A 25,212-nucleotide genomic window follows, 5' to 3' on the forward strand; every position below is an offset into this window, starting at 1 on the left:
TTTGGTATGTCTAAACACCAAAAAGTTGAAAACAAACTGCTGTTTCCCAACAGTTTACTGCATTAGAACATTTACATATCAACAGATACCAGAGATGTTATTATCATTTCCTGCTGTATTCATGGTCATATTTAAGAATATATATCAATCGTTATATTGTAGGCTGTTTTTGTTGAGAAATTGATACCCCTATTTCCCTATATAAGCAGTCAAAGTTACTGTAAAATCAAATTCATTTTTTTATACATAATAACCCAATATGACTTTTAAAAATGTCATTTACCAACAAAACAAGGTGCATACAATACAAAAACACATTTATCTCAAAAAGGTTGTTGAACAAAATTTCTAAGATCTGCCTGGTTTTCTCTGGCATTGCGATTGTTCAAAATCTGTTAATGTTGAATTTTTGGGGTTATTTTCGGCCTTTAATTGCACATTTCTTTACATGGTAGAGATATAAAAAAAAAATATCTGCTTGACTTTATAGAAATAGACTATGCTTGCAGGTTATCTATTACACTGTCTTGTTTTGTTTGCACCAAATTTGACAGATTACACAGTCATTCCCAAAAAATGGGTACAATTCGAATGTAGACACTGTTAAAAAATAAATTTCAACTGAGCAGAGAGAGAGTGTTGTTTTCTTCTGTGTCTATATCTAGTCTGTCATTTTTTTAATTTTTACTTACACCATTTTAGTTGTTTTCTAGTTTTAGCATTTTTTGTAAGACAAGGTAAGTATGAACGTATCGGAGGTTAGTGTTGTATAAAGTCATCTTAAAAATTGCATTAGAGAAAAACACAAGATTTAAATCCAGGCTCATGTGAAATGGGTTACATTTACCACCATAGCAAACTGATTTATACGTATTATTCTGTATATATTGAAAGCAAATACCAATTTTAAGGTCTGAATTAATATAGTGTTTAAAAAATAATTCAAATAAGTAGTTTTCACAACTTATTTAGTAATAAATTTAAACTAATGAAATGTTATGCTGTATAATATTTTGGTTTCATAATACAGCTTTCCAGGAAAAACCCTATTATTTATGTTTTGAATCACTTGTATGTATTTTTTATGCTTGTATTAATCCACACCCCCATCTTTGTTACGGAGGTTGATATCAAACCAGTATCTGAATGCTGATACATAGTAACACTTAACTCTTTAATGCTAGCTTTTCTAAACAATTTATTGACATTACAAACTAAAAAACTGTTTTCTATCAAGTTATATGTTTCTTTTAGTCAAATGGACTTGTTCTTGTCAAAATCTCCGTAACGATTCATGCACTTTCACTCAAAAATATGTTTTACCTAAACCGAATACTGTTTAACTTAATTTTATTAGCTCTATACATATAATGTCATCTTCCTTCACACCATAATGTATGTATTATACTCAACTATGAAGTTTTGAAGTCAAAATAGTTTCATTTCGAAAATTTCTATCCTCCGTAACGACATTTAAAACCTCCATAACGGACAATTCCAGTTCTTACCAACAGCAAACATATAAATTAATGTAAATATTGGAATTAAATGACAAACAAGACAACAGAATTAAACATTTTTCTTAGTAAATCGTTATCTAAAAAGAGTAAAGTCCTGTTAGAGAAAAAAAAACTGTTTTTCCTTAAATTTCTATCCTCCGTAACGTAAATCAATGATGTCGTCTATGATTGACATCACCTTTTGATTTTTATTAGTGATAATTGATGAACTGATTTGGTATCTATAACAATGTACAAGAATTTCAATTGGTATGATTGTGTTTACATGCATCTTTAGATTTTTTTTATTTGCATAACCTCCGTTACATTGATGAGTCCTAAGTAATCTTGAAAATGTTTGCCATAAACCGCTGTTAAATTTATGATTGTCGTCGTAATTACACAAGTTGTGTTGTAGACTATTTTAAATCTAAGAAAATGACTGATATTAAACGTTATAATGTTGCTCACATAATAGGGAAAAACAAGTTAACCTACCTTTCTCAAAACAACATTTTTTTTCTCAAAATCTGTATTTTGTTTGTCTGTTTTTTTTTTTATAATAAATGATGTCTGCTACAAAAATGACTTTCGGCAGTGTCGGCAGCCGCTGATACTGATAAAAAAGTCTAACAACTTAACTGTAAATAACTGCGTCACGGAGGTTATTTAAACGGAGGTTAGTTTTAATTACATTATACATGGAAATATGTAACAATATTGTTGAGTTGCTTTCTCAAAACTGATTATTGAGAAGCTTTATGGGTGCTTTCAATGAAATAATCATTATTTTGATTTGTTCTTGGTTAGTGCGTTCCAAAATACGCGTTACGTAGGTTGGATTCTTATATGCGACAATCGAAAAAAAGAGAAAGAGAAGATTTTTTTTGATTTTTCGTTTCATTGCAATAAAAATTAAAGGCAGGATTTTAAAATTTGATGTATCAACTTTGCTTCAAGTCACTTTGGGCATGATTTCCAATCATATACATATGTTTTGACTGTACCTAAAGATACGTTACGATAGGTTATACGTTTATCGGCGACATTGGTTTAATGGGTAAATCAAAGTGTATATTATAACTTTTGATTCTAAAATATTTTTGTGGATAAAAATCAATATAGTGTCAAATAAAAAAAGCTAATCTAATCATGATTTAGATGAAATAAAGTATTTTAATTCACACTGATATTTGGAGTTTTTCTTGGCGACATTCGGAATTCGTGTGATTTCCGTATATTGAATAGAAAATCACACAAATATATTTACGATAAACATCACAAAAGAATATAATTTTATTTTAGTATACATATTTATCACTTAGAACACGAAAAAGATTATCTGTGACATATGTTAAGCTTGCATTTTGTGGTTATTTGCCGGCGACACTGAAATTTTGTAATTGTACCCATTTTTTGGGAATGACTGTAATATATTATTTAGTTGCAAAATATTTTAAATGAGAGCTGAATTTTTTTTCTATTTTTAATGTGCATTGCAGGTTAAGATAATCATAATGTGAATAAGAATGAAAACATCTTGGTCCCAAAAAAAACATCATCAAACAGGATATATAATTCAAAATATTAATTTATTATACTAATATCAGTTCATATAGAATAAACTTTTAAAGATTATATTGATACCTATAAACTTGAAATCGCAAGCCACTGTTTTGCATGTTTACAATGTAGGTGATGTCCCAACAGAAAATCAATAAATATGACAGTACAATGTACTCTTAGCACAAACACATAAGGTCACTGTGAAATAGACATCTAGGGCAAGAAACAGTCAGTTATACCAAACCAGTTTGACTAGATGTCTAGTTTAAAACCAGTTTGACTAGATGTCTAGTATAGTCTTGGAATAACAATAGTATGTCCTATATTTTGACAATGTAAATGACATGAGGACCCGGATTGGGTTTTTTTTTTTAATATCTGTATTCTTTAAATTTTTAGGGCATTTTTCTTTTAATAGCCTTAAAAATAACTCTCATTCTGTAAAATTCTCATGAAAATGATTTTACTATTTTTAGTCTTTCTGTTACAAGATTATTTATCAATTCTGTACATCGACCGTTATATATTATAATTTATCAGTATTGCATTACAGTTACCTTTTCAGTTATTAGGTCTTTCCACTTTTCTGTGGAAAGACCTATTGTTTTTCTTCTGATTATTTTTTTTTTCTTCCACCTAATTTTGTTCTTGCGATAAATATTTGTTTCGCAATATTTCGCTTAGATATTTGGTATATGATATTGAACAGTTTATGCGCTTTTGAAATTTACCCTGCTTAACCGAATACAATTCTTTGTAGGAGTTATCTCCCCAAACACTGTTTTCCTTGTGTCCATGACTCCTTCGCAACCGCAAAAGATTACGACAAATTTATTTTATAAAATTGCTCGTTATATCCCTTCGCATGATTTGTCCAATTTCGACCGAAGTAATATGAACGCTCCATATGAGAGTTATTTCCCCTTTTGTATTTGAAATTTTGAAATGTATTTTAAACTGGAACACCATAAGTGATAGAGACCTAGGATATTTTGATTTGAGGTCCTTGGTCCAAAAAAAATGAAAATTAGGTCAAGGTCAAAGGTCAAGGTCATATTCTAATTTTTGAATTAGGCTTATTTCCACTCATTTCCAGAAACCGTATAAGATATCGACAAATTATTTTGACTAAATTGTTAGTTGTGACATGTCGTAACTTAATAATTTTAGTTGAAAGGGTGCGTAGACAATGAATGGGAGTTTTTGCCCCTATCATATCTAAAATTATGTGTAAAGTGATATAACTTATTAACCATACATATTAGAGACCTAGGGTCTTTTGATTTGAGATCCTCAGTTTGTGACCTTGAAATTGAGGTCAAGGTCATAGGTTAATTTGACGTTCTAGACTTTGACCTTTGCTTTAAATTCATATCTATACATCATAAAGCCATATGAACTGACATTTTAGACTGATTTTTAATATTTTAATATCAAAATAGATATTAACTGGTGGAAAGACCTTCAATTGTTCTCTGAACAATTGGTTTTTAATTTTGCACAGTTATTCTTTATACTTTTGCACCGCATTATTCTCTATTCTTTATTTTGTTTTTCATTTTCTCTATTATCTATTTTTTGTTGCTATTACATGTATTCTCTATTCTGTAAACCCCATTCAGACCCTCATAGGTAAACTTCTATTGTATGAATGGGATAAACTGACCTTTCAATTCTCAAGGCTAAATAAGTATTTTATAGGCTAAATACAAACTTACCTGTCAAGGTAGAATTGTAATCTGAGTGATACAATACCGGTGTTACTCAAGTCACCATAAATCCAAATCGAGATCCTTCATATTTTAAATTCGAACTTTGAAAGTGTTTTTTATTGTAATTTCACATACAGTTTTTCAAACCAATAAGTTTTAAAACTATTGTCCATGTCACGCGTAACGATTCGGTTTCATAAATGGTTGAAGACTTATGATGTCCTCTTAAAGGGGCACTAGCTACGAGATATATAAAAAAATCTAAAGTTTGATTTTTTTTCTGTTCAATCAATAATGAAAGTGCAATAGTGAAATAGCAATTCGCTTTTTGCAGCCAAAAAGGTTCAATTTTGTCAAATTACGCTAAGAAACATTGATAATTCAGTAGTAATTCACTTGCAAGTGAATGAGTCGACCTCTTTAAATCCGTATTCATGTGAACTTCAATTAAACTCTAGCTAGAGGTTGACAACGCATGCATTGTACGTGTACTGGTTATTTAAAGAAAAAGAATGTCAACAATGAAAAAAGTAAAATCACAAAAATACTGAACTCAGAGGAAAATCAATTAGTGAAGTCCATAATCACATGGCAAAATCAAATAACAAAACGCATCAAAAACGAATGGACAAGAACTGTCATATTCCTGACTTGGTACAGGCATTTTCAAATGCAAGTGAAACTACGGTAAATCATTTGATTACTAATTCGATGCACATAAAATCATTCTTTTACGGTTAAAAGCAATGAGAAACATCTATTTTTAATCTATAAAATAAAATCAAACAGACCTATAAAAATCCAATTGCACGTGTTGGTTTAATCTATTCATATCTTTATTTATGTTTACATCGCTTATATGGTCATCTGAGGTCAAATCGATAGGTAATTAGATGGCGTCTGGACTAAAATACACACGAAATGAACCTATATATTATCTACCCCATGCTCTGTAAACTGTTTATTTTAGACTTTTGATAGTTTGGATAAATGTTTCACATTGTTATAAATCAAATATGAGAATTTGAGTCAAATCGGTGACCATGAATTTGACAGCTAGTGCCCCTTTAATATCTTTTGGTTAGTTTTGTAGCTGGGTTACTGTATCATGGACCTATAACCCCACATCTCCTTTTATTCATCATACACTGGTTCAAAATTATATAGTTTTCTGGGGAAAAAATGTAAAAAACAAGAATTACTTTTTAACTAGCTGCCACTTTTTTGCCACTTTTAAGTAGAAGTCTTTAGCTATTTGACTAGTGATGCCGATCACGATATCCTTGGCAGAGTCAATCATGGACATACGGAGAAAAGATTCTATGTGAAACAGAAGCAACGCTTTGTAATGATTTGTATAATTATATCGAAAATTAGTTTAAAAGAGCAGTGACTTTTAAAATTATATTGTAGAAAACTTACGAAAAGTAACATGACACGTTTAATTTACGCAAACATTTGCGAAATAACGCAAACCTTTGCATTAAACGCAAACATTTGTTTTATCTTATTTCTTATTAAAGATTCAAAGGAAACAGCAGTTATTAATGGAGGAGGCTGTATATATTAAAATTTATCACCTTTGTTCTCATTGCAAAGAAAAATGGGCAGAATAATAGATATAAGAAGATGTGCCGCCGTGTGGTATGAGTGCCAATATGAAAATCTCCATCTTCAACACGGAGCATTGGCAAACACCGAACAGCAAACTATAAAGGCCCCCCAAAATGACGTTCATGATACTACTAGTATATATATTACAAAGAAAATTGAGTAAATTGAAGTTATACCGAAGAAAATAAAAAATCAACCCAGCTAATATAGCTATAACCGAATATAAATATACTTCCAAAGTAAGCCAATCTAATTAAAAACTGATCTCTGATCTGTCGCGTGGGAGCTCTATCAGAAAACGGGAGCGATGAGAGATCGGTTTTTAATTAGATTGAAAGTAAGCTCTCGTTTGAGGATAGTGTAAAGTTGGTTAGATTAAAAAAAGCTACACTTTGGCAATAAATGTATGGAATGAAGATGTTTTATTAATAAAACTATGTTCTCTCCATTCAAATTGCCAACCAAGCATCTGAAAAATACTTCACTATATTGAAATGAAAATTCAATGACTTTTTATTAAAGAATTTTTATCATATTCTTAGAAAGAAAAGAAAACGATTCTTGCATCAAAATTTAAAAAAAAAAATGTTTATTAATAATTTATTTTAAAACAGATCATTTTGTCTATTTGACTTGGAAGTTTCACAATTGTAAGACATTATTTTTTATCTTTCAATTAAAATATGCCTAGATACAAATATTTTCTTGTTAAATTATATACTTAAAATTCTGATGCACAAATCATTCTTAATTTATGTATAATTGCACTCCAAGTATTCCCTTATTCCTAAGCATATTTATTATAATGATTTTCCATGTATTTATGGTTCTTTTCTTATATAATAGTAAATCACAACCGAAACACATATACAAAACTTAATGAATTTTTGAAATCAAGATGTTTGCGTTATTTCGCAAAGGTTTGCGTTATAACGGGTTACGTAAAGGTTTGTGTTATATCTCAAAGCTTTGCGTTATTTATCGCAAAGGTTTGCGTTAAACGCAAAAACGTTGCGCACGATCATCATTCACGACCTTCAAAGAAAGTTTTCTGAAACATTTGACGTAAATTTATTCAATTTGTAGGTTTCATTTGCTTTTTTTTTATGTAGTTGGTTGATTCTAAATCTGTCTCTATTAATTTTGTGATGTCTATTTACCATGAATTTATTTACTTCAAGTTGTGGAAATCGATTAAATAATGTTTACCCTTAATTCACCTTAAAATGTTGTATTGTCGTAAGTAATGAACTTGAAGGAAGGAAAAATGGGACAGAAGTATATGGTATTCAATAAATAAATTATAACAAAACTTTAATCGCAGATTGCTAAAATTGCATGGTGCATATCATCTGTCATTGTAAATTTTTCATATCTTGATTCAACCCTAATACAAATATATCCGACACTCTGCAAGTAAATAAAAACATATTTCCCCTTGATTAATTTGAATTCTAATGCAACAACGTTTGTAACGTTCATTTTGATTGGATAACGTTACTTTTTTACATGGCATCAATTAGGAGATAACTGTATTGTATTTTAAGCTCCGACGGCATCAATTGGGGATTTGATGGTCGCAAATTAAGTTTACTGGCGACGCGTTAGCGGAGACAGTAAACGGGTATTTGCGACCATCAAATCCCCAATTGATGCCGTCGGAGCTTAAAATACAATATAATTGTTATCTCCATTCCAATGAAACTGACAGAAAACAACGTTAAAACATGTATTTAAAATCTGTCGTATGCCGTCTGCGCTTGCGCGTACGTCCCATAGCATCAATTGTCAATTGATGCCATGTAAGAAAGTGACGTTATCCAATCAAAATGAACGTTACAAACGTTGTTGCATTAGAATTGACAATTGATGCTATGGGACGTACGCGCAAGCGCAGACGACATATGACAGATTTTAATTACGTGTTTTAACGTTGTGTTCTGTCAGTTTCATTAGAATGGAGATAACAATATTGTATTTTAAGCTCCGACGGCATCAATTGGGGATTTGATGGTCGCAAATACCCGTTTACTGTCTCCGTTAACGCGTCGCCAGTAAACTTAATTTGCGACCATCAAATCCCCAATTGATGCCGTCGGAGCTTAAAATACAATACAGTTATCTCCTAATTGACTTTGCTTGACACATTACTTGTCGAAATACAGATGTAAATTCTGTGAACCTTTTGTGTATATGTTAATCATGCCAAGAAATCCTCGCTAAAAATTCCGGTCGACCTCCTACGGCACCCATACACCTTATCGCTATTTGTCTGCCATTATTGGATATCACACAGGTTCCCGTAAAATTTTGACGTCATAATACAAAATAGCTGACGCCACAATGGAAAAGTGATTGTTGTATGCTTCAAAAGTTCAAGCGGCCGAGTCAGCCGGGATTAGCGATAAGGTGTATTAGTAGTTGAAGATTTAATTTCGTTCAACAAATTAATTTATGACCTTCATGTACGTGACGTTTAGAATACGGCAACATACCAAATGGGCTATATTAATCATCCATGTAATTTGCTCCATTGGTATGAATGCAGAATTTCAACGGAGGCAATTTCTTGGCATGATTTTTTACCTATGTTGAAAGACGTGCATAGTATCAAATCATAGAGATACAAATTGTTTAGTCTCTAGGAAATCTTGTTAGATTTCCGCTGCTATTTTTGCTGAATAGGTGCAATTTGGGTACTCGGTGCAATTTGGGTACCGTTACTTTAGACGAAAAAAGTTTAAAAAAAACAAAATCAATGAACTCCGACGAAAATTCAAAATAGAAAGTCCGCAATCAAATGGCAAAATGAAATGATAAAACACATCAAATGAATGGACAACAACTGTGATCAACTGTCATATTCCTGACTGGGTACAGGCATTTTCAAATGTCACTGAGAAACGCGCGTCTTGCGCAAATACAAAATTTCGATCCTGACCAGTATATATAAGGTGTTTATTTAGACCAACTTCTAATTATCAATTTTCTTTGGGTAGTCTACCTGAATGGACATCTGAATGATTTTGTTCGCCAGTCACCAGATATTGTGTGCTAGTAAACAGTACGACAGTACTTTGATTAAAATACGTGCCTCTTTCCGACATTGGTTTATCCCTTATTAAATTACCCACAATTCAATCGGCGTCTATTTTCAGCCATTTTACGCACATTTTGATTCGTACTGAAAACGAAACCAATTCTGAATTAATTGCCCTTAATTTACGAACAATGAGTTCAGATCACGAGGTATGTATGAAATTAAGATTATTACACCTTCCGAATAATTATAAAACTAAATGCCTTCATTACACCATGTCCAAAGGTTGTATTGATTTGATGAGACGAACAAACCCGCCAAAAATGGCAAAATAAATAAATTTACGAATAATTAATTCACCTCAAGAACAATTCCACAGAAATAGAGTTGAAAAGAAAATTTTTTTAGCTTTTTTCTGTCTGGGTTTCTTACAAAGAAATGCGGAAAATGATCGTTTGATGCCTGACAAAATTTATTTTTAAAGGACATTCCTTCCCTCTAAGACTAACTTCTATACTGTCTATAGTCGCCGTCAGCTGAAATTCGTAGCAGTTATCGGGGATCTCCTGTAGTTGGTGATCGCAATACTGGTATAGCAGTATTGTCCACAATACTGGTATAAAATTTTTGTACCAGTATTGTAACTTTTAAAAAAAAAAAAACAACAATACTGGTACATAATTGATATACCAGTATTGTAGTTGTATTGTTGAATATATTTTAAGGTCTATAATGAAAAATGAATATTAAGCAAAATTAGATATTGAAGATCAAAGTAAGATTAAATGAAGCCATGCATGCAGATTATAGAGGATAAAAGTGAACATGGTGAAATCAATTAACAACCAGTTAAAAATAATTACTATACTTATACAAATAAACAAAAGATTCTTGTATTAAATTATCTCATATTATTCAAACAATTGTTAATTATGTAATATGATTGCTAATAATTTTATCATATGATATTTCTATATTTTATTAAATTCAATTTAGATAAAGTAATTTTTGGGATACGATTGCTTTCAAGCAATCTGTAGACTTTTACCGTTGACTCAGGGCTGCATTCCCTCACGTCAACCGTTTTATTCTAAACATTTAGCAACATCTCAGATTCTTATGATTGTCTTGCTTTAAAAGGTAAAAACAAGCAAAAAATTGAACATAAACAACTTTCCTGTAATGTTCTTCTCATAATCTTCATGTTTGATATTTCCCTTGACTTATATGCGTGTTTTTAACAACACGGAAAATCAGAATTATGCAGTATTTATATTTAGTGTTTTTATAAATTTAGAAACACGTCAGAGGGAATTCCCCAGTTTTGATAAATGTGAGAGTTCTCTGAATTCCGATAATTCTATTTCTGTCATATAAGAACTGAAGTGGAGTTTTTCTATATTTTACCGTTATGAAACTCATATTTGATACTGTACTCTCATAAAGAAATGAAAACATTCATCATATCATTTAATACACATTCTTGTTCCAAATCGCAAGTCGCGGGTTTGTTTATGTATTAATCCGCATGCGTATAGATTTCTTGATTTCAAGGACCTCTTTCAAGGGGTATCAGATTGAGTGGTTGCTCTGGATTCCCCACTCCATTGATTAATTTGAAACTCATGGGATTCTTTCTATGTCTGTCTGCTATTGAGGGTTATTGTTGTTGCATAATTTTAAATCATGTGCATCATTTGAATTAAAATATTTACATTTAAATTATATGTTTACCTATAACACCCCTTCAGCCGAAATGGAGTCTTCCATATTATCGTTTCGAGTTGTCTCCCTTCCGGAAGTATTTTCCGTCAACGAAATACGATACGACTCGTCAAGAAAAATTATCTTGTTAGACGTCGATAAACGTCGTATTATATTAAGAAGATCTGAGAACGATCTCAATTTAAACAGAAGAGTGTGTACGGAAAGGAGTCATGCCCACTGACCCAAACAATTAATATTTTAAAAAAGGGTTAGAAATGGGGTTCCTCCTAGGATTAACGGTGATAAGATACGAAGTTAAATACCTTCTCTCACTCTCAGTGACTGGAAGCAAGTTAACTCGTACCACCGAAAACTCGTACCACGTTAACTCGTACCAACGTAAACTCGTACCACTGGGAAGTCGTACCATTAAAAAAATATTAAAAAATATGAATGTTTTATGGTTTTTTTTTGTAAACCTAATAAAAATAAGGTTGAATTACTTGAATTTTATACTGGATTTTAAGGAAAGCTTAGACAAAAATACGAATGTTTTTTAAAGCTTTATTTTTTAAACTGATCTTTAAAACCAGTTTTAATCCAGAAGAAAGTAAAAAAAACATTGCTTTAACTGTACCTTAAGTTGAATATCTATATCCAAATTAAATTAATTAAAGCTGTAATCCATGATCACAAATCGAATGCTATGTTTACAATTGTTGAAAGCCATGTGCTTTATGGTGGGAAAATTCGGGAAACCCCTTAACAGGAAACAGTTACATTTCATTGTTATTTATAGACAGTAAGAGTTCCATTTTGGAAATCATTTTGATTAACCGTGTTAACTGCTAAGATTTATTCATGAAAAATAAATATTTTCTTGGGGTGAAACTTTTAATACTTTAATAATTTTACAAATATAAGTAAACCAGTCTGAAGTATTTTCTGTCCAGGACCAATAGACAAGGAACATTAGCTACAAATTGGTCATTGTACTTTCAAATTATATATATTTTACAGATTTAAGAGGTATTGAGTGAAAGTAAAGTATATATTCATCATTTAACACCATTTAAATGCATTTAAATAAGTTGGTACGATTTGACGTTGGTACGAGTTTACAATGGTACGGGATAACTATAATTCCAGTGACTGCTGTGGAAAGTAAACTTGGAATTGATAGTACAAAAATAAAACACAATAAGTACATTGCTCATACACTTGTATCCGGGATTGGCAATTTTTAAAGTTGAGTAACTATTCAGATTATTACATTTTGCATGTGCAGTTGAATTAGTTTTGAAAATAATACTATCCAGCTGTACCAGGGCTGCCAAAAATGCTTGAGACTCACGCATGTTCATGCTTTTTTGTGGCAGTATCCTTGGATCTATTTTTTTCCTCGTTGATCTTTTCAATTTTGGCCAAATCTCATGCATTTGCATAATGAAAAGTTGGCAGAACTGCTATACATGTGTCAATGAAAACTATGGCAATCGTATCCCTCAGAGCATTCTGCTCTTTGATTTTATTATCTGAGTTACAGTACATTCCGGTTATTTGCATAGCCTATTTGTCAGACGAAATTATGCAATAAAGCGGAGTATGCTTATATCCGAAATGCCAAAATACGGAGCCAAATAAAATCGATAGTGCAGATCTGACAGTAAAAGGAAATCCTGAAGAAAGATGAACGTCCATAATCCTCTTACAACATATTGAATGATTATTTATTCTAATAAAAGTTATTTGTCTAGTGTCATGCATTTTATTTCATTGTTTATTCTTTCAATAAAGTTTATAAACACATTTAGTTTTAGTTTGTTTATGTACCGACTTTTCCTTTACCTGAGATACGAAAATAAAATTGTTCTAAAAATAGATTTGTTTCTATGACCCGGATGTACAAATTATATTGTTACGCTTCGATTAAAACAAACTGTTGAACAATGCTACACAGTTTATAATCATTTGATACAATAAATGTGTAATGAACTGCCTTTAATATGCAGTATTTACCGATTGCACAGTGATGTAACACTGTTACTTTAACCCCGTTAGTTTCGTATATGCAAAGCACATGTAATGGGGCCCTGCACGGGTTATTTGCTGGACACGAGTGTTGAAAGTGAGAAAATATAATAATTTTAAGTTAATGTTCTTTTCAAAAAATATTAAAAATGAAAGATTGATGTATGAAATTCTTCAACCATATATAAATGCCATGTAATATTTAACATAAATGTAGATCACCCCTAGCCAAATTACGAGATTGCACATTGGATAATGATCGATAATTAGCAAAGCGTTATTGTTTTAAAAATACACCCAAAATGTAATCTATGAACAATGTTTGAAATGCAATCAATAATTAACACCTTTTGAGATAGAAGATCATAGAATGGTTGTGTTTTTACAACAATCAGCTGATTGACATTTTTATGACCTCGAGGCTTAAAATAGAATATGGGAAACTTTACCTGTGTATACACATCGAGGCCTTTTTTATAATCATATAAACACGAAAGAAACTGTTTTAAAACTTTATTTAAATAACACAGAAGTAAATGTGAAATAATATCAAAAATAATGATGCATTCAAAAAAAATATACTTACCAAATTGCTGTTTCCGGTCAAAACATCTCGTCAGTTTTAACTAAGCATATCTAGCTGGCGATTATTTTCTATGCAATTAACCGAAATGCCACTTGTGGGGCTATGCATATAACCGTACAATTTAACATTAGATGAATGGGAAATGGTTTTGTGCAGGAGAAAAGTATGCAATTAACCGAATTATGCTATTAAGCGGTATGCAATTAAGTGGAATCGACTGTATTAATAAATTCAAGCAAATTTTTACATTCTAACAAATGGAAGTTTTTAACAACCTTGCATGGTCGGTATTACATTCTAACACAGTAAGGCAGCAACCATTTGATTTTCTGGGGGGGGCTATGGTTTTTTTTGGAAAAAAAAGTTTGTTTCCAGTTTTTGGAGAAAAAAATAATTTGTTTTTGATATTGAGAAAAAAAAATTGTTTGTTTCACCCTCAGCTGCCACTATATGTAATGCTAAAATTCAAAGAAAAAAATTGTTTTCGACTTGTCGCGAAAAAAATAGATTGTTTTTCGCTGCAGGCGAAAAAAAAAATTTGTCCAGAAAAAAAAACCATAGCCCCCCCCCCCCCAGAAAATCAAATGGTTGCTGCCTAAATTCAGCATACATTGTATAAATGTTGTATATCTAAGATAATATGCAAGGAACCTGACTATAATCAAATTAACTAGTTTGTCTATATGAATATACTATGAGACTTGGAAAGAGAGAGCCGAAAGAAAACATAGAAGAAAGTAAACAGTTTGTTAAAATGCTGAGACAGTAAAGCAATGTTAAGAAAAAAACATCAGAAAATTCAAAACTTTTTTTTTATGACAATCGCAGTGTTCCATCAATGGCATCATCAGTTTAACATACAATCATTCCTTATAACATGTTTAAAATTGTCATGTCATATGTTAATTTCATAATGCATATATATGTGACGCCTTTGATAAAAGATTAATTACCTATATATGTATTGTTTATTTAAGAAAAATACAATACTGGTACAATACTGGAATACAATACTGGTACAAAATTTTCATACAAGTATTGTGCACAATACTAGTATACCAGTATTGCGATCACCAACTACAGGAGATCCGTTATCGGTAAAAATAATCTAAACTATCAATCGCGTTCCCTCGAGATATAGTTTTTCACATTCCATTCATAAATCACAAAAAGACAAACCACTACTGACCTACCTTTTAAGTTTAGTTTAAACATATTTATTTTTAGCTGATTGGGAAACAAGTTTTGCAACTTATATTAATCCGGGTCCATTCGCGCCCATTCACGTTTGCACCCACTCATGTTCGCCCCCCTTTCACTTTCACACCCTACATGTTCGCGCCCAATTTTAATTGGTTTTGTGTTCAATAACTATAGCTTTGTAATCAAGTTTTGGCAAGTATATTCTTATATTTGTTGTCATTGTCTCAAAATAAGGTGAGACAGCATTTTTTTTGTGTTGAATAAATCTTTATCATGTTTTGGATAGTGTATTGTTAAAAAAATAAATAGTCCTCTCTAAATAAAGTGGGATTCTGTCAACGTTTTATTTTGTGATGAAAAGTTAGATTTGTTAAATTCAATCAGAGATATATTATAATCTGATTTTATTAAAAAATCCTGCACAACTTTTATTTATTAAAAATATATTCAGCATTTGTTCTGACAGTATTGGTTTTTCATACCTAAGAAAAATAATTAAAACAAACAAAATATCACCTGTAAGTGGAGTATAATTAAAAGAAAATAAAGACATATTTTAATTGAATTTATTCAATTTTTTTTATAAATTTTAATAATAAATGAAGATTATATAATATTTTTTTTTATAGCTTTCAGAAATAAAAATCTAAATAGGAATTGATTGAAATTGGAAGAAGTGAGAGAATAGTTGACATGTAATTATGTGTCACTGTCATGCTTTGTTGATTTTTATTACTTTTACCTGCAATCAACAGGTCATAAAACCCTCCCAGATGGGAGTAATTACTTGGTGTTTTTTTGGGAGGGAAATCTGTGTTTCACAGTGTGACACTGTGTTTCACCAGAATCAGTGTTGGGAGTATGAGATTACATCCTCTCTGTGTGTACTGTAGGTCAGTAGTGGTTTTTCTTTTTGCGATTTATGAATGGAAAGTGAAAAACTATCTCAAGTGAACGCGATTGATAGTTTAGATTATTTTTACCGATAACCTCTACAAATTTCAGCTGACGGCGACTACATGTATAAGGCTCGTTCATGCAATGGGACTGAAATAATTATAATATATAAAATATATTGCTTTCAAGCAATCTGTAGACTTATACCATTGACTCAGGGCCATTCCCTCACGTCTACCATTTTATTGTGGAGCCTTCGACTTTAGTCGAAAAAGCGAGACTAAGCGATCCTACATTCCGTCGTCGATGGCGTCGTCGTCGGCGGCGTCCACAAATATTCACTCTGTGGTTAAAGTTTTTGAAATTTTAATAACTTTCTTAAACTATACTGAATTTCTACCAAACTTGGACAGAAGCTTGTTTATGATCATAAGAAAGTATCCAGAAGTAAATTTTGTAAAAATAAAATTCCATTTTTTCCGTATTTTACTTATAAATGGACATAGTTTTTCTTCGAGGAAACATTACATTCACTCTGTGGTTAAAGTTTTTAAAATTTTAATAACTTTCATAAACTATCCTTGATTTGTACCAAACTTGGACAGAAGCTTGTTTATGATCATAAGATAGTATCAAGAAGAAAATTTTGTAAAAATAAATTTCCACTTTTCCATATTTTACTTATAAATGGACTTAGTTTTTCTGCGAGGAAACATTACATTCACTCTGTGGTTAAAGTTTTTAAAATTTTAATAACTTTCATAAACTATCCTTGATTTGTACCAAACTTGGACAGAAGCTTGTTTATGATCATAAGATAGTATCAAGAAGAAAATTTTGTAAAAATAAATTTCCACTTTTCCGTATTTTACTTATAAATGGACTTAGTTTTTTTTTGCCAGAAACAAAACATTCACTCTGTGGTTTAAGTTTTTAAAATTTTTATAATGTTCTTAAACTATCCTGGATTTCTACCAAACTTAGACAAAAGCTTGTTTCTGATCATAAGATATTATTCAGAAGTAAATTTTGTAATAAAAAAAGTTAACTTTTTCCGTATTTTACTTATAAATGAACTTAGTTTTTCTTCCAGTTAACATTACATACAGTCTGCAGTTAAAGTTTATAAAACATTTATTAGATTCATAAACTATTCTGGATTTTTTACCAAACTTGGAAGCTTCTTTCAATCAAAAGACAGTATCGAGAGGGAAATTTTTATTGATGTTTTTCCTCATTTTTGTTGAGTCTGCGATTAACAGCAAAAGTAGGCGAGACACTGGGTTCCGTGGAACCCTTACAAATTTTTCTAAACATTAAGGAACCTCTCAGACTTTAAGATTGTCTTCCTTTAAAAGGTAGAAACAAACAAAAGGATTGAATTTAAACAACTTTCCTTTAATGTTCTTCTCATAATCTTCATGTTTCAATATTTCCCTTGACTTATAGATGCATGCGTATAGTTTTCTTGACTTCAAGGGGTTTGCTCTGGATTCCCCAATCAGTTGATTAATTTAAAAATCATAGGATCTTTTCTATGTATGTCTGCTATTGAGGGTTATTGTTGTTGCATAATTTTAAAGCATATGCATCATTTGAATTAAAATATATGTAGTCCACATCGTACAGGTATAACTACAATACCCCTTCAGGCGAAATGGAGTCTTCCATATTATTGTTTCGAGTTTCTCCCTTCTGTGAATTCTAAATCAAAATACAATACAACACGTTGAAAAAATTCACTCGTTCTGTCGATAAAAATATTAAAACGATCACAATTTAAGCCGCGGAATGTGTACGAAAAGGAGTCATGACCACTGACCCAAAGGAAATTAAATATTTAAGGAGTTAGGAATGGGGTTCCTCCTAGTATTAACGTAGGAAAATAGGTGATAAGATATGAAGTGAAATACCTTCTCTCACTCTGAGTTTCAATGACTACTGTGGAAAGTAAACTTGAAATTGATAGTACAAAACTAAAACACAATAAGTACATTGTTCATACACCTGTATCGAGATAAAAATTCTATCCAGCTATACATGTGTCAATGAAAACAATTGGCAATTATATCCCTCAGAGCAATCTGCTCTTTGATTTCTGTCTATGAAGAAATAACATAAAAAATGTGGTGCACACTGAAAAACTCGCGCAGCGGGTTATTTAACAGTGTGCACCATATTTTTTATGTTATTTCAATTAGACTGACAAAATATTACAGTTATATCTTATAATTTAATTCTAAATTTCATTTTAAACTTCCGTAAATCATGAAAGAACGTTGATGACGTCACGGTCACATGACAAAATTGTGTCTTTGATATGATAAACTAAACGACGTCAGCCAATTAGAAGACATTACGTGTTACAATCAAAATTAAATTATTATATAATATCATTGTTTTGTTTCAGGGTAGAAGAGGTTCTGATGAGTCTGATGCTTCAGGATCTCCAGACTCTAGATCAGAACATGGGGATCACAAACATGCTGATCACAAACATGGTTCAAGATCAAGAAGTAGGTCATACCATTCTGACAGAGCAAAATACAACAGAGAGCGCTCAAGGACAAGGTCACATTCAAGGGGACATCGTAAAAGAAGATATTCTTATTCAAGGTTTGTACATGCACATTTGTTTGCCAAATTATGAGAATATTTTGGAGCAAATATCATGATAGATAGAAATAGAATACAAATTATTCACACAGTAACACTACAGCTCAGATAAATTTGTCCACCTGTCCGCCTTAGGCTTCCTCCACCAGACATGAAATAGCCCAAAGGTGGCCTTAAATCGCTAGCAATCAATCAATTTATCCACCTGTCCCCCTCAATTTAGAATTAAAATTAAAGTTTCAAAAAGAAATGGACAGAAACTCAAATTAAAACCATTTTTTATACAACTGCAAAAATTGAAAAGTTTTTGGTCGTATATTGGTATCACGTTGGCGTCAGCGTCATAGTCGTCGTCCGAATACTTTTGGTTTTCGCACTGTAACTTTAGTTTAAGTGAAGAAAAATCTATGAAATTTAAACACAAGGTTTATGACCACAAAAGGAAGGTTGGGATTGATTTTGGGAGTTTTAGTCCTAACAGTTTAGGAATTAGGGGCCAAAAAGGGCCCAAATAATCATTTTCTTGGTTTCGCACTATAACTTTAGTTTAAGTAAAAAGAAATCTACATGTATGAAATTTTGACACAAGGTTTATGACCACAAAAGGAAGGTTGGGATTGATTTTGGGAGTTTTGGTTCCAACAGTTTAGGAAATAGGGGCCAAAAAAGGGCCCAAATAAGCATTATTCTTGGTTTTCACACAATAACTTTAGTATACATGTAAGTAAATAAAAATCAATGAAATTTAAACACAAGGTTTATGACCACAAAAGGAAGGTTGGGATTGATTTTGGGAATTGAGGTCCCAACAGTTTAGGAATTACGGACCAAAAAGGGGCCCAAATAAGCAGTTTTCTTGGTTTTCGTACATTTTGTACCATACATTTGTAACTTTAGTGTAAGTTAATAGAAATCTATGAAATTTAAACACAAGGTTTTTGACCATAAAAGGAAGGTTGGGATTGATTTTGGGAGTTTTGGTCCCAACAGTTTAGGAATAAGGGGCCCAAAGGGTCCAAAATTAAACTTTGTTTGATTTCATCAAAAATTGAATAATTGGGGTTCTTTGATTTGCCGAATCTAACTGTGTATGTAGATTCTTAATTTTTGGTCCCGTTTTCAAATTGGTCTACACTAAGGTCCAAAGGGTCCAAAATTAAACTTACAAAAATTGAATCCTTGGGGTTCTTTGATATGCTGAATCTAAAAATGTACTTAGATTTTTGATTATTGGCCCAGTTTTCAAGTTGGTCCTAATAGGGATCCAAAATTAAACTTTGTTTGATTTCATTAAAAATTGAATAATTGGGGTTCTTTGATATGCCAAATCTAACTGTGTATGTAGATTCTTAATTTTTGGTCCCGTTTTCAAATTGCTCTACATTAAGGTCCAAAGGGTCCAAAATTAAAGTAAGTTTGATTTTGACAAAAATTGAATTCTTGGGCTTCTTTGATATGCTGAATCTAAACATGTACTTAGATTTTTGATTATGGGCCCAGTTTTCAAGTTGGTCCAAATCAGGATCCAAAATTATTATATTAAGTATTGTGCAATAGAAAGAAATTTTCAATTGCACAGTATTCAGCAAAAGCAAGAAATCTTCAATTGCACAGTATTGTGCAATAGCAAGATATTTTCAATTGCACAGTATTGTGCAATAGCAAGAAAATCTTCAATTGCACAGTATTATTATGGGCCCAGTTTTCAAGTTGGTCCAAATCAGGATCCAAAATTATTATATTAAGTATTGTGCAATAGCAAGAAATTTTCAATTGCACAGTATTCAGCAATAGCAAGAAATCTTCAATTGCACAGTATTGTGCAATAGCAAGAAATTTTCAATTGCACAGTATTGTGCAATAGCAAGTATTTTCAATTGCACAGTATTGTGCAATAGCAAGAAATATTTAATTGTGCAATAGCAAGAAATTTTCAATTGGAGTTATCTTTCTTTGTCCAGAATAGTAGTTGAATCAACTTAAATCATTGTTTTATACAATGTACAATGTATATTCACTTTTACTACCAACTGATAAATTAAAACAATCTTTACCATTCAGTGATAACAAGCACTTTTTTACATTTTAATATTTTATGATGTATTTAAATGAGTAGTTATTGTTGCAAACTCCATTAGAAATTTGAATTGAGATCAGTTTTGGAATAAGGGAAAGGGGCATGTGAAAAAAAATTGGGTGGGGGGTGTTCTATTTTTCTCATTTCAAATTTCATAAATAATTGAAAATTCTTCAAACATTTTTTTGAGAGGATTAATATTCAACAGCATAGTGAATTGCTCAAAGGAAAAAAAATTTTTTTTAAGTTCATTAGACCACATTCATTCTGTGTCAGAAACCTATGCTGTGTCAACTATTTAATCACAATCCAAATTTAGAGCTGAATTCAGCTTGAATGTTGTGTCCATACTTGCCCCAACTGTTGAGGGTTCAACCTCTGCGGTCATATAAAGCTGCACCCTGCGGAGCAACTGGTTTTACTATATAACTTTCAAAAAGATGCTTTGACAATGTTCAGTGATTGCAGAAGAAACAGAAGAAATCCTATAAATTGAGATACAGGTTTAATGTTGTTGACAAGTTCCTCAATCTAATATATATTATATACAATAATTATGATTATCAAACTTTAAATATACATTAAATTCTTGATTTGTTTAAGATCAAGAAGCCGTAGTTACAACAAATACTCTAGGTCCAGATCAAGATCACCATATCATAGAAGATCATCACGATAGTAAGTATTAAATATTTCTGTACAAACATTTGTTGAAATATTATATATATATTTCGGAATTATGGCATCAGGCTGCAAAAGTACACCTTTCAGAACATGCTTGCCATTCTGCAATTGAAATTCCGTTTCCTTACATTACATTATCATTGCATGTGTACATTTTCAACACGTGTCCATTTTTGACCATTTATGATCGTGTAATTTGTTGATCTGGGTCTATGGTTGCATGTCAATTTTCTTGTTTACTGTAATTTTGGTTCAATTTTCTTTGACCTCTCTAGAAGTCAGTAGGTGTGAAGAAAAGGATAAAAATAAATATACAGTATGCCCAGAGAGTTTGTAATCGCGAACTCTAATCACCGATTTGGGAGTCTAGCGGTATGACACGGCGAATCACGGATTATACTCCCAATTTCCTCCAAAGATTCTCTCCCAACACCGTGTGGCTGTTAATTGGTTTATTGCCCATCGGATGTACTGAAAATTAATGACGCGTGACAACATAATCCGATTAGTCAGATTTATTACCTATGTACATTTAATCGATCTTTATTGCACCTGTATGCTTTAAAACAGGTATTAAAATGTCCTTTCTTTGACAGATAAAAATGTGACATTATCATTCAAAATAAGATAATTATTCTTGTATGTTTTTGCCCCATGTCATTTTCATTTAAAATAAAAACATTAACGTACCAACAAATAAAAATATGAATAAAACACTTTAATATTTTGTATTTTTATTATAGCCCGGTCAGGTCATAATTTGTGTTTTTTCAACAAAGTCGATTTTACCACAATTAATATCTTTTATGACCTACTCAGTGAGCAATATCTGGTTCATTAATTGTTTGATATTTAAAAATCAACTGGCTCAACCCGAAAGTTAATTTATCGGATCGCTAAGTGAACTCTTTTACTTTCAATTTATTTTGCAATGTAAAATATTATGTTTCACTACTTCCAGTACATTAATGACTTGAATTATTTAAATTCAGAAAAGAAACTGTAAAGTGACATCTCTGTTGAAAGAAGGGAAAACGTTTTGTATGCAATGTGCCCTATATATCTATAAAAACACAACACTGAGAGACATTCCCCGCCCAGACACAATACATTAATTACAACCTAATTAATTATATGAAGAAAAAAAATCATGTGTAGTTTATAATTTCTGTTATTGATCCTTTATTATTTAAAATAAAATTGGATGGGAGCAATCCGTATTTTACTGCTCGTTGAAAGTCCTTGGCGAAATAAAAAAAAGAAGTATTTCAACCATCCCTATAGAATATTAAAATGAAATTATATCCTGAAAGAAATACGTGAAAAAAAATGTGAATAGGATTTTAACAATCTGCACATTTTCACAGAGGATCTCTACCAATGCCCAACAGGAACTGAACAACATGCATCCTGTTTTCATCTACCATTAATGTATATTGTTGACCATGGACGTATAAATAATGTCTACGTTTACGTTCTGTGTTCACTGAGAAACGTAAAAATAAAGGGCTGGTGTTCGTTTATTTAGAAAAGGATTTTAATTTAGAATCCGGTTAATCAATTGTAAAAGGACCTTCTAGAGCCTCAATCTTAACGCACACAAATAAATGTCAATCATTACAAAGCAAATTTAAACCCTGAATGAATTTTCCCATGGTCATCCAGAAAGGTCACCGGAGTTTACTGTTATGTGATAATATTTGCCGCCAAATAAAAATCTGGTTGACAAAAATGTCACTATTTTTAGCATTCAATATTGTGAACGAAGTCAAGTTCAAAGTTCAACCACGCACTGTTGATCACTGAGATGTGTATTGTCTTCCCACGGCAATTAATTGTTTAAAAAAATTTAAAGATCACTGTCCTTAATACAACACACAAGTTTACATTCATTGTGCATAAAGGAATATTATGCAACGACGAGTTGATGCAGCTATAGAGTTATTCCTGTTGTTGCTGAAATGTATTATTAATCCTAAAGTAATGATAACAAATTGTAAAGAGATTAAGAAAAAATGCTGTAGCCTTATTAAGCATAACAAATGGTGAATAGTATTTTCTTTTTTACTTGCATATACAGGTTTTTAGACACGTAACTTTCTTTAAACTGCTCACATTTAATTTAGTATTAGTTTCCGTTTATTTTTACGCAAGTATGTCTCTTTTCGTAAGTCATATAATTTACCGAAGAAAAAAAAAACGAGGTCAAATGAAGTATTTTTTTTATATATAAAACTTTAATGCAATTGAAAGAATTAACAACAACATTTTTCTTTTAAATCTTTTATTTGTTTCAAGCAATTAAGTAATCGTAAAATGAAAATGGCGTAGACTTATTAGCATAACGAATAGTGAATAATATTTTCTTTTTTACTTGTACACTAAAATTTGAGACGTGTAATTTTCTTTAAACTGCCTACAAGTCAAAATCAAATATAGTTGTTTTTAATAAAACTTATTTTAAATGTACAGTGTAATTGAAAGAATTAACAGTAACGTTTTGCCTTTTAATGTTTTAATTGTTTCAAGCAATCAGATATATAACCTGATTATCAATAGACAGGAAATACAATTGTTTAATAACATTAGCTTGACTGTCGCGTGTCAGCATAGATCAGACGGATTAGGGCAATCAATTACCTGGTGTGACACTGCGTCACATCGGACTGGGAGAGATGTCGCTAAAACAATAAACAAAAGGTAGCGAATATAGCGGAAGTCAGAGGGAATACTCCCAAATTTCTCAGAGAATTTAGGGAGGGATGTCAGAGTTTCCTGGTGTCAAACCAAGAAAAAACTTGGTGTTTGGAGTTTGGGAAGGCTTTCGCAAAATTTGTACTGTATAATTATTAATTGTCTGGGGACATTTTTGTTTGCACCAGTAAATAATAAAATTCCAATGTCAATAATTAAACTATGTGGTCAGATAGCTATTTATTTAATCTATATATGTTTTTCCTTGACAGATTTTAAATTACCTGTAGTGTTAGGTATGATATTATAGTACTGACTCATCTGTAATACATGTGATGAATTGAATTATAAATATATGCCACAGTGAAATAGTTTTTGACAGTCCTGTGAAGCAATTAACACTGACAACACCTTTTCCAGAAAGTTAGAAATCCATTATATGTAGATTTATAAACCATTTAATTCTTCTCAATACATTTCAGCTCCAGAAGCAGAAGGTATGTTTCTTGATATGTGGTGTAAAACTCTGTACAAAGAAAAAGAAAAGAAATAGCTATGAATTATCAAAAGTTATGTCCTCAAAAGTTTACATCAAAAATAACTACACATGTATATGTTTAAAAATGAACACATGACTTTTGAAAGTTATTATTTTACAAGTAAAGCATCTACTATTACTCAAAACAGGTTATCATTTAAACAGCTACAAAAGTTTGGATGGAAAATATAGAGATGTTAAGCATCTCTTAAAAGTATGTTTAATATAAGAAGTCCATTTGAGAGATCTATCTAGCTGGAAAGATTGAATTTGTCTGCTCTGAGACTTGTACAATCAATCTTAAACCCTCCTAAAGTTAGAAAGATTCATAAAGATCTTGAGACAATTTGTTTTTGAAAAGCTGAAAATTCTGGTTTGCCTCTGAACCTAACTCCCAAAATAATTTGGTCACATTTTTTCTCAGCTTTGTGTCAGCATGCTTCATTGTGTGACATGTTTTCCGTTTCATTCTTCATTCTAAAGCATCATGTTTACAGAATACTAATGTATTCTTGCAATTTGTTTTAATATTGTATTATGTTTTATTTTGTTACTATTTAGCCGAGATCCCTCACCAGCCTATTCTCGTGACTACAAAAATAACTCTTCAAAACGCTATGGTTATGGTAGAAGTTATAGCCGATCACCACCAAGATACAGAGGAGGAGGAGGAGGAGGAAGGGTAGGTAGATGATTAACAACTTGTATCCAAGTTATGGGAATTCTTATCAATTTTTTTTAACTTAAA

General features: G+C 31.3%; 1 protein-coding gene across 1 annotated transcript; it reads left to right on the plus strand.

Moving 5' to 3' along the window:
• Positions 1-9,515: 9,515 nt before the first annotated feature.
• On the plus strand, positions 9,516-25,173 carry LOC143064977 (uncharacterized). Its single transcript, XM_076238225.1, has 5 exons — positions 9,516-9,640; positions 18,266-18,471; positions 21,152-21,226; positions 24,409-24,423; positions 25,026-25,173. Exons 1-5 carry the CDS (start codon positions 9,623-9,625, stop codon positions 25,156-25,158), a joined length of 447 nt encoding a protein of 148 aa, XP_076094340.1. The 5' UTR covers positions 9,516-9,622; the 3' UTR covers positions 25,159-25,173.
• Positions 25,174-25,212: the final 39 nt, after the last annotated feature.

The sequence above is a fragment of the Mytilus galloprovincialis genome, chromosome 2 (genome assembly GCF_965363235.1).
Source record: "Mytilus galloprovincialis chromosome 2, xbMytGall1.hap1.1, whole genome shotgun sequence".
NCBI lineage: Eukaryota > Metazoa > Mollusca > Bivalvia > Mytilida > Mytilidae > Mytilus > Mytilus galloprovincialis.